Raw genomic sequence first — 11,490 nt, 5'->3', positions numbered from 1 at the left:
CAGTGTCCAATTCCCTAGTGAGGGATAGGTGCAGGGTAAGTGAGGGACAAGATATCCTGCTCAGCGACGGTTTGAAAGAAGCCATATAGGCACGTCAGGTCAGACCAGGGCACAGCCTCAGGACAGTGCAGGAGGTGTCCCTTTCCCCGTTCCCTATAGCAGGGCCCACCGTTGTAATTGTGTCCCCGGTGTCCCCCTTGTTTGGTGACCGACCGGTCGTCGGGTCGCGTCACGCAGGGCCAGTCACATATCGTGACACTGTCTCGCACAGGTGAAGTATACCTACAATAAAAATTACAGCACTCCTCATTCTTTGTAGGTGGGAAAACTTGCAAAGTCAGCAGTGTATCAAATACTTATTTTGATGTGCATGTCACAATCTGAAATAATCACAGAAATCGTGACACTATTATACAGTTTTTTTATTAATCAGTGTAATCAAAGTAAAAAAAAAATCAAACTCACATTTTAAATGGAAGAAAAACAGAATGAGACTTTCATTAGGAATACAGGATACAAATCCAAGAGTACCAGACTCTACCCGCATATTAGAATAGATATGAAAATCTGGTGGGCAGATCTCACGTAAAGCTAAATTTGGATTTTCTGAATGTTTCATATTATGTCTATTATTTACAATCCAAGATGTTTCCTCAGATGTAGGAGGTCCAATTTTCACTATCTTATGGGATGAGAATTTGGCATGTCAAATAGGTCTTGTTGCTGGCTGTTGAACAACACTCCCGCGTGACTTGACCAGTTTGTATCACTGGTTTTAACAGCAATATGACCATTCTTTATCATTGCTTCCGTTGACCATACATGCATGACATCTCTTCCTAGGATCAGTGCCAGGAGTCTGGACAGAGTTAGGCGTCTTCCCTGGTAAGCACTCAACCAGCTTTGGACCCACCCGTTAGTCCATAAGAACTTGGCTTGAGTTTGGTCAAAGACTCATTATCGGATGGCCTGTTGGATTTGACTTTATTACACAACCTCAGTCAACTAATATTAGGATAAATTATATGCTTCCTAGTAGAGTATATAATTCTTAATTTTGAGAGATCTGAGGACACGAGTTGATCGGAAAACTTTTTGATAGGTCCAATCACCATGTAACATGCCACCATAACACAAAAGTTCAAATACCATCAACATGAACATTATTTTTGTATCCACTGAATCCACAGGAACCATTTTTTGGGGGAGGGGCAGAATGTTGAACTTTATAGGTATCGTTTAGATGCACCTTGATCAAGGTTCCCGAAAACTGTTCCACAATGAGTCAAGACTGGCAAGACTAAACCTAAGGCAAGGAAGGATGGTGATAGTTCTTCCCAGGTGAATGTAGGACCATAGAAATAACGCTGATGCTCAACTTGAGTAGGGCTCAAGAAAACTGTCCCTCAATGTGTGCAGTGTGGGAAAACTAAATCTAAAACAAGGAAGCCAAGTGGTACATCTTCCCGGGTGAATTTTGGATCATATTGTTAAGGCTCAACTTGAGTAGGGTTCAAGAAAACTGTCCCACAAAGTGTCCAGTCTGCCAAGAAGAAACCTAAGGTAAGGAAGGCTGGTGGTAATTCTTCCTTGGTGTATGTGGGACCATACGAGTAATGGTAAGACTCAACTTTGATAGGGTTCAAAAAATTGTCCCACAATGTATGTGTCCAGTCTGGTAAGATAAAACCTAATTCAAGGAAGGCTGGTGGTGACTAGTGATGTTCTTGTATGTTTGGTAATGAGTTGTACCTGTAGACTTTTTAAATTCCACATCAAGTTAGGATTACCCCTGCAAGATCAGGATGATATATAACCATATTTTTTTTAATTTCAGTCCTTATCCTATCTCCCACTGTTGACCACTCAATGAACTAAATGAAAAAATATAATTCTGGACGAGATTAAAAAAGCAAAACAAAAAAGTGTTTGGTGCAATAGTCCCACAAGTGGAATGCAATCGGTTACTGTATGTAAACTTGGCAGGGTTATAAGAAGGATGGTGGCTCAAATCTCTGCGTCATCTGCTCCCACGACAGGTCACATGAGAGGATAGCTGGCAAGGTTGGCAATGCCACAGGCATTGCTTCTATCTTTGGCCATTAAGATGTAGCCTTTATCACCCCAGGTATCACCCCAACTGTGAAGAAAAGAAACAACATAATCAGATAGAAAAATAAACTATGTCCTAGAATTTGAAATAACTAAAATTTTCTAAAACTTCAAAAGTTAAATTTTTATATAACTACTAGTTGAAGAGCCCGGCGTTGCCTGGGCATAGTAACCAACTGTGATTAATTATAACAAATTATAATGATTATATTGCACATAAAAACCGTGCATCTAATCCTATCCTGTGTGATACTGACTGCTGAGCCGTGCATCTAATCCTATTCTGTGTGATACTGGGCTCCCCCTGCAGTCTGTATCAGGAACGGTAATAAATTGCGTAATTTCAAGCTTAACAGAAGGACGATAACACCATAGAAATGATAAGAATAATAGCCCTCAGTTACCACAACCGTCTACAAAGAAAACTGTTGCTGATAGCGACCAATCGCAGCTCAGCTTTCATCTTTTAAACAGCTCTGGGACAGCGTGGCAAGTTTTGAGTGGCGACTTTTGTGTTTTGACTTTTATGTGGTGAGGTTGGTGTATGTGTGGTGAAATGTGTGCTGAGGGTGGTATATGTGTTGAAGCACGTGGTAGTGTGTGGCGCATTTTGTGTGTGTGTTTATATCCTCGTGTGTGGTGAGGATCCCATGTCAGGGCCCCACCTTAGCAACTGTACGGTATATACTCTTTGGCGCCATCACTCTCATTCTTTAAGTCCCCCTTGTTCACATCTGGCAGCTGTCAATTTGCCTCCAACACTTTTCCTTTCACTTTTTCCCCATTATGTAGATAGGGGCAAAATTGTTTGGTGAATTGGAACGTGCGGGGTTAAAATTTCGCCTCACAACATAGCCTATGACGCTCTCGGGGTCCAGACGTGTGACTGTGCAAAATTTTGTGGCTGTAGCTGCAACGGTGCGGATGCCAATCCTGGACATACATACATACACACACACCCACATTGAGCTTTATATATTAGATTGATCAGGTTTTAAAAACGTATTCAATTTTGTAATATACATTATTACTTTATTTTGCATCCTTCACTCCCAAACATTAAGCTGCAGAGTTATTTCAATGCCCAGGTCATGCTCCTCTAGATGCTGCTTTCATCTGCTGCTCAGCAGAGATCCCATACACTAGATTCAAACAGTCTGTGTAAGGGGCTTTCCTTGTCTGAGACTGAGAAGAGGCTAGTCCCATATACAGTCTTTATGAATATAGTTTATGGATCTCTACTGAGCAGCAGAGGAAAGCAGCATCTAAAAGACCATGAACTGCGCATTGTAATAGCTTTGCAGCTTAATGTTTGGGAGTGAAGGAGGTAAAATAAAGTAATGATGTATTAAAAAATTGTATTAGTTTGTGAAAGCTGATTAATAATTATATAATAAGCTAATAAAATGTATTACATTTAGTTTTTCTAAAATAATCCACATTTTCGGAATAACCAAGAGCTAAATTATAAAATTTCTGCCTTAATGCAGCCACCGCTAGAGGGAGCATAGGCGCTTACTGCTTATGACCAGATACCTTGAACTAAACTCCCCCCTAGATTCCAGTGCAGATAGTTATCGTGTTCTATTTTAAATCTATATCAATGCAAATGATTTTAAGCTGTGTATCTGCAAAGTAGAGCTCTAATAATCAGTAGAAACATAACTAAAGAAATCAAACAGAAGTTGAATTAAGAAAACACAAAGATTGTTTACTTCATGATATTCCCTTTAAGCACATTTACGGACAGAGATTAAATTGTGGCATTTCAGACCCTTTAAGGCTAAATGCCCCCAGCATGCTGTACCTGTTTTTTACTATCCAATATTTGTCTTTTTTCTGCACTCCATACCCAACAATGAGGACAGCATGGTTTATGTTTTCTGCATCGCAATTCTCATCATAGTATACACCTGGATGTAAGAAGAAGAGAAAAAGAAAAGTCTCAAAATATAGGTGTCTCTAAACATGCAGTTTTCCACTTATTCAGTTCAGTTACATATTTTTTCCCCAGGGAGCAATTCTCTAAATAATCCCTATTAGCTGGATCGATCTCCACATTGGGGCTTTGCAAAATGAGTCTTACCTTTACTGTAAAATTGGAAGGTTGATAGAGTGGCATCGATGCCTACTGACACGGGCCCGACGGTGCCCACCGCCTTCTTCAGCTCCTTCTCACTTCCTTCTTGCACTTCCATGTAAGACTTGCACTTGGCAGCTTTGCCAGCGGTAGTGTAGTTACAGGGCTCATCCTACAAAAATGGAGACCAAAAATTTGACATCATTATTGTCAGATTCACCAATGCCAACATCTTGGTTGGCAAAAATTGGGATGTTCCACTTTATGAACTCCCACTTCTGGGGGGGCATTGCATAAAACCTGTCCCTTTTGCTAAGATTTAGGGAGTGCATGACTTGTTGAGGCGCAGAACTGTGACTCCTGAGACGTAGGAAAACTAGTTTTTTTGCCAGGAGAAGGCAGACATGTCATGGACCTCACCGTACTCTCGGAGACAGAAGGATATTAGCATGCCTGCAGTGTAGAATGGTATGGAGAAGCAAATGAAAAAAGATGACTGGCAAATCCAGACTAGTGTGAATAGGTGCATACCAGGAGGAGCTTCCTCCATATGCAATATACAAAAAAGGTTGCACTCTATCATGCTAAAGCATGTCAATGTGAAACATGTTAAATTTGAATAGCTTTTGAATACTATGAAAAAATATGAGACGCTTAGCATAAAATTTAGCCAAATTATATCTGCCCATCAACCATCGTCAAGGTGGTCTCAAAGATATTTCACATTAACATGCTTTAGCATGATAGAGTGCACCCTTTTTTTTGTATATTGTATATGGAGGTAGCTTCTCCTGGTATGCACCTATTCACACTAGTTTGGATATGCCAGTCAGTTTTTTGTCACTTGTATGTAAGCTTACTGACCAAGCACTCCGTCCTTCTTCATGTGGTGATTTTAATTATAGCAGGTTCCTACTTACCCATAAATGCAGACATTGGTGAGAGAGGTGTCAACATTCACCCAGGAATTCAGACATCAGCCTTAGGGCTCATACTCACTTGCGAGAGACTCGCACGATTCTCGCGCATGAAAACCTGTCATTGCCGCCCGGGCACTGGGACCGGAGCGTGCGGCTGCATAGAAATACCTTAAAGAGGTATTCGCACACGTAAGGAACCATCGGTCTTTGAGACCACCTTGACAATGGTTGATGTTCAGATATCTTTGGGCCAAATTTTATGCTAAGCGTCTTATATTTTTTTTCTAATACTCCAAAGCCGTACTGCTATTCAAATTTCACATATTTCACATTGACATGCCTTAAAAAACCAAGATAACAAAAAAATAAATAAATTTGACCCTAAAAATTAACATTGACATGCCTTAGCATGATAGAGTGCAACCTTTTTTGTATATTGGATATGGAGAAGCAGGCTTCAGTCCCCACCATGGAGGAGCAGTTTATTCCCATACAAAGAACTACTTACTATAGTCAAGGTCCAACAGCTAGAAGATGGGCTGTGGTGGCCTCGAAGAGGAAAGTTAGATAGGCAATCTCATGGTGGTCGGAGACAGGAAAAGAGACAGAGGACCACCCTTATACAAGTGGCCGAGGGCCCAGTATGACTGTCGGAAATGAGAAGCTCTGAGTTGAGTGAGATTGTAAAACAATTAATGGCTGTGAGTGTGGACCTCATAGAGATCCAGAAAGAGAGCAGTACAAAAGAGAGCTGCGCGAAAGAGAGCATGTGGTGGCGCTAGAATGGAGATACCGAAGACATTGTCACGTAATACATCTCCTTCTTGGAAGACATGTAAATACATTATGTTTCTACAGAGGTTGTCTACTTCGGGCAGCACACAATATTATGAATCTCCCCTAAAAAAGCAAAAATACAAAGGAAGTGAAAATGCTGATGAGCAGGGGTGTGAAAATAAGTCAGGTTGGAGAACAGAAAACAAAACTTAGTGTTTGTAACGGATCATAAAGATATGGCTGTTCTCTTTGAAAAACAGCGCCACTTCTGTCCATACAGTCATGGCCAAAAGTTTTGAGAATGACACAAATATTAATTTTTACAAAGTCTACTGCTTCATTTTTTCTAATGGCAATTTGCATATACTCCAGAATGTTATAAAGAGTGATCAGCTTAACAGCAATTACTTGCAAAGTCAATATTTGCCTAGAAAATGAACTTTATCCCCCAAAACACATTTCAACATCATTGCAGCCCTGCCTTAAAAGGACCAGTGTTGTGAGTTCATTTTCCCCTTCACTACTGAGGCCCGAGGAACTCCCTCTTCTGGTAAAGAAAGGTAGTGAGCCTGATTATCAAACACCTGAGGCTGATGATGATGACTGGCGTTACTGACTGGATATAAGGCTGCCGACGCCCTTCTGCCCTGCGGGTGATTTCTCTGTGGGATCCTTGGAGACCAGTCTGAATTCCTGCTCCTCTAAAGCTAAGTTTTCTGCTCGGCTTTTTGCATTTGTGCTTAGACTTTGTTTTGCTTTGTTTTTCTGGATTTCTGCCATTCCCTGCTGGGGTGTGCTGAATTCCTTTAGCTCTGTCTTCTGAAAATACCTGAGTGCTGATTTAGTTTTTGAAGCCTAGCTGCTTCAGGGTCTTTTTCATATCAGCTTGTTGGCTTATGTCTTTGATAGGGTTTTGGCAGATTGCAGACAGCAGCCTTCCTGTCCTTTCCTATCTAGGTAGTTTTGGGCCCCGGCTTTGCTCAGTCTATCTTTCTGTCTGTGTTAGTGTTTTCATCTTGCTTCACCGTCATTATATGTTGTGGGCTGCCTATTGCTTTGGGGTCTGCTCTGAGGCAGTTTAGATTTCCCCTTTCTTTCTTTAGGCCTATTTAATTCTCCATCTGTGATCGAGGGGTCTAGGGCATCGTAGGAACCCCCCACGGCTACTGCTAGTTGTGTTGATAGGTTCAGGGGTCTGCAATCTGATAGTTGCCAACTTCTCTGGTTTTCTGGACTTAGTTGTATTTCTGTTTTTGCCTCCTACGGTGACTCATTCATAACAGACCAGCTAACATCGTTTCAGTGATTGCTCAATTAACACAGGTGTGGGTGTTGATGAGGACAGGGCTGGAGATCAATCTGTCATGATTAAGTAAGAATGACACCACTGGACACTGTAAAAGGAGGCTGGTGCTTGGCATCATTGTTTCTCTTCTGTTAACCATGGTTATCTCTAAAGAAACACGTGCAGTCATCATTGCACTGCACAAAAATGGCCTAACAGGGAAGAGTATCGCAGCTAGAAAGATTGCACCTCAGTCAACAATCTATCGCATCATCAAGAACTTCAAGGAGAGAGGTTCCCTTGCTGCCAAAAAGGCTCCAGGGCACCCAAGAAAGACCAGCAAGCGCCAGGACCGTCTCTAAAGTGTTTCAGCTGCGGGATCGGGCTACCAGCAGTGCAGAGCTTGCTCAGGAATGGCAGCAGGCAGGTGTGAGTGCATCTGCACGCACTGTGAGGCGGAGACTCTTGGAGCAAGGCCTGGTCTCAAGGAGGGCAGCAAAGAAGCCTCTTCTCTCCAGAAAAAACATCATGGACAGACTGATATTCTGCAAGAGATACAGGGAGTGGACTGCTGAGGACTGGGGTAAAGTCATTTTCTCTGATGAATCCCCTTTTCGATTGTTTGGGACATCTGGCAAACGGCTTATTCGGAGAAGACCAGGTGAGCGCTACCATCAATCTTGTCTCATGCCAACTGTCAAGCATCCTGAAACCATTCATGTGTGGGGTGGCTTCTCAGCCAAGGGAATGGGCTCTCTCTCAGTCTTGCCTAAAAACACAGCCATGAATAAAGAATGGTACCAGAATGTCCTCCAAGAGCAACTTCTCCCAACTGTCCAAGAGCAGTTTGGCGATCAACAATGCCTTTTTCAACATGATGGAGCACCTTGCCATAAAGCAAAGGTGATAACTAAATGCATCAGGGAACAAAACATAAAGATTTTGGGACCATGGCCTGGAAACTCCCCAGATCTTAATCCCATTGAGAACTTGTGGTCAATCATCAAGAGACGGGTGGACAAACAAAAACCTTCAAATTCAGACAAAATAAAAGCATTGATTTTGCAAGAATGGACTGCTATCAGTCAGGATTTGATCCAGAAGTTGATTGAGAGCATGCCAGGGAGAATTGCTGAGGTCCTGAAGAAGAAGGGTCAACACTGCAAATATTGACTTGCTGCATTAACTCATTCTAACTGTCAATATAACCTTTTGTTACTCATAATATGATTGCAATTATATTTCTGTATGTGATAAAAACATCTGACAAACACACATAAAAACCAGAGGGCAGCAGACCATGTGAAAATATAATATTTGTGTCATTCTCAAAACTTTTGGCCATTGACTGTAGGTTCTGTGCGGTATTGCAGCATTGCTTCAATTTAAGCGCATAGTGACTCCCTGCGGAATAGTGAGTGTAGCTCTGGAGTATAATACAGGATGTAACACAGGAAACAGTACAGGATAAGTAATGTAATGTATGTAGAAAGAAAGTGACTGCACCAGCAGAATAGTGAGCACAGCTCTCTTTAGCTGTTGCTCGCTGTGTTAATTGTGGGTGCGGTCGACACTGATCCATTTCTGTGCCCCTGAGCTCCAGAGAACCAACACCTCTCCACCAGGGGACCTGCTCTCTCTCTTACCCAGGGAGGGAGTGTGTTTCCTGAGATGAGTGAAGGAACCAAGTCCCAGGCTTCTGTTTCCCAGACCAGGCCGGCGGGGGGCTGAAGAAAGCAGCAACCGGCCTGCACATTAGAGGACTCGGGGGTGAGACACTCCACCAGGAGTTGCAGCAATGTGGCTCCTACTCCCCCCATGTTAGGGTTGCGGATCGCACTAAATTTAAAATATGAGAAAGTGCGAGCGCAACCCGGGGTCCACCGTGCAGAGGTGGTATGCTGCTAGGTAATGGCAGACGCTATTACCGCTATAGCGGTATAAAGGAAGAACACACGCGGGTTAACGTCACCCGGTGTGTACAGGGCAAACTCTGTTACCTCACAGAGCCCCAGAGTTTGCTATAGCTGGACCAGAGGTGGCAGCATCAACCAAACCCACAGAGCTTGTCTGGGCAGAGCGCCGGAACTGATGAGTCTGCTGAGCAGCCTTCTCTGCGGCTGAAGAGGAATGGGAGACCGCCGGAAGCAAGGCTTGAGACTCCCGCTGACTTAGGTCACCCAATTGTAGTACGTGTGCTGACTGGGGGGTGGTCCCTTTCGATGCAGAACAGACCGGAGTCAGACACAAGAATCCGTTCAACCAGGTCCAACTTTATTGGGTGTCCACTTGACATCCACAGAAAATACGACCGCTTCTGCTCCTAGGCCCGGGTACCTGTCACCTCCTTCTACTCCTGTCAGCGATAACCCTCCAGGTTTTCACTGTGGTTGCCATTAGGCCCACGGCCACAGCGCTTCCCCCGGATGGGTCTGCCCGCTGCGACACTTACTGCTCCTTCAGTGTCCAGCCGTCCAGTACCCCAGGCCTCCTTTAGTCAGCGTCTTTCTGACCTGCAGCTGTCCTCTCAGGGCAACCCCCTCTCTGAGTATCCGTCTCTCTCCTGTCTCTCCTGAGCTCTTCCTTCCTCCATCCTCTCCTGAGCTCTTCTCTCTTCTGTCTCCTCCTGGGTGTCTGCCCTGCCCCTGGGACTCTCCTTCCTTTTATCTCATCGTGGAAATCCCCCTTCCCAGTCCCATGACTCCGCCCACCATGACTCTGCGTTTCCATAGCCTAAAGCTGCTGTTAAGTCCTTTTCTCACTACTCTATGTCTCCATCTAGTGGCCAAAATCTGGTACTACATAGTCTTTTGACTGACGCTGAGGCGTCTAGACAGGCGTAGACAGTAGAGGGAGCTGGGCGAGCCCCGGGCTACTGAGGTGGCCCCTGTCCTGGACGCCAGTATTGCTACTGAGGCCCCAAGGGATGATGAGTTGGTTGAGGAGGTCAGGAGGATCCACAGGGAGGAAAGTGCCATTGTCTCTGAATCCTCCCATTATGAAAGTATGGATGAGGATAATAGTCAGTGGCTAGAGGACAAGCGTAAGCTCGGCACCAAAAAGAAGAGAAAGAAGGGAGATAAACCATCTTCTCCCGCTTTGACCAAGGTACCTAAGGAAGGAAAAACTGACTCCCCTGTGGTTGGTCTTTCTAACCGATTCCAAGCCCTTGAGAACATCTCTTCCTCTGAGGAGGAAGCTAAGGGTGAGGTTCCAGCTTCGGCGGGGCTTACAGGGGGTGTGTTATCTTCTTTTTCTGGTAATGTAAGATCCTTGGAGAGAGGGACTGGCCCAGAGTCTGCAACCGAGGATGATAAAAAGAAAAAGCTTGTGGGAATGGACACCTCTGTGTCATTAAAGAGGGGGAAGGATTCCTCCTCTGAGGCAGAGGATAAGGGGAGTGGGAAGAAGAAAGCCATCTAACTCAATCACCAATGATGGCGGGACCCACTCCGTTGACGCTGGCGTCCATTAATGTTGCCAGCATAAAGTCAAACACAGCTAGATTTGCGGCCTTTGATTTTTCTCAGCCAAGTTGAAGCTGACATTTTATTTTTGCAAGAGTCCAGGCTGCCAAACATAGCAGACGTGTTTAAAGCTAAGAGGGAGTGGATTTGGCCCTCCTATTGGTCTCTTGCAGCTGAGCCGTATAGCAGAGTGGCGGCCCATTTTACTGCATCGGTGAAATGCCGACGGGTTATTGAGTTAGAAATGGATCTTAGATGTCCTCATGAAGGGACAAGAGCTCTGGCGTATTAACATCTATGGTCCCCAATCTAAGTGGGACCAGAAGTGTCTCTTTATGAGGATCAAGCCCTACCTTTTTACAAGTCAGCAGGTTGTCTTTGGAGGGGACTTCAATACTGTCACGATGCCACGAGACAGAGGAGGTTCCAGAGACAAGCTGACTTATGATAGCGTCACCCTTAATAGTATAGCTAGTGAGGCTCGCCTGGTGGATGTCCACATTCGGCACACCCTAGGCCACGAGGGGGTTCACCTATAATAGAGGTAACTGTACGTCCAGAATAGATAGTTTTTATTTAAAGGAGGAAGCTGTCTCTTCAGCAGTGTCTGTTGCTGAGGTGGAGTTCTCTGACCACTGTTTAATTTTGTTTTCTCTGAATGTTAGAGACCCTCTGGATGGGAAGAGGCTTTTGCAGGCTCAATTCGTCTCTCTTGGAAGAAGCGGAGATAACCCTGTCCTTTTAGTATTTTCTTCAGATCCAGGTACCCTTACTGTATCTTTGTAGTAGTAAGTCAGAGTGGTGGGAGATGTTCAAGAAAAGGGTGGCGAGATTCTTCTGCCAGCTCTC

The 11,490-nt window shown here is 44.1% G+C and overlaps 1 protein-coding gene across 3 annotated transcripts in view; it reads right to left on the bottom strand.

Moving 5' to 3' along the window:
* Positions 1 to 404: 404 nt before the first annotated feature.
* The window catches only part of LOC141083046 (cathepsin K-like), a 97,329-nt gene continuing 86,243 nt past the window's right edge, over positions 405 to 11,490 (bottom strand). For all 3 annotated transcript variants that reach the window (XM_073567215.1, XM_073567216.1, XM_073567217.1), the window contains exons 6-8: positions 4,199 to 4,364; positions 3,920 to 4,025; positions 405 to 2,140 (exon numbers count right to left, since the gene is read on the bottom strand). In XM_073567215.1, coding sequence (XP_073423316.1) covers positions 2,041 to 2,140; positions 3,920 to 4,025; positions 4,199 to 4,364 — 372 coding nt within the window. In that variant the 3' untranslated portion in view covers positions 405 to 2,040. The remainder of the gene's footprint in view (positions 2,141 to 3,919; positions 4,026 to 4,198; positions 4,365 to 11,490) is intronic.

The sequence above is a fragment of the Dendrobates tinctorius genome, unplaced genomic scaffold (genome assembly GCF_039654945.1).
Source record: "Dendrobates tinctorius isolate UK_male_01 unplaced genomic scaffold, ASM3965494v1 ptg000019l, whole genome shotgun sequence".
In the NCBI taxonomy this organism is placed as follows: domain Eukaryota; kingdom Metazoa; phylum Chordata; class Amphibia; order Anura; family Dendrobatidae; genus Dendrobates; species Dendrobates tinctorius.
This window is presented reverse-complemented; position numbering and strand designations above follow the sequence as displayed.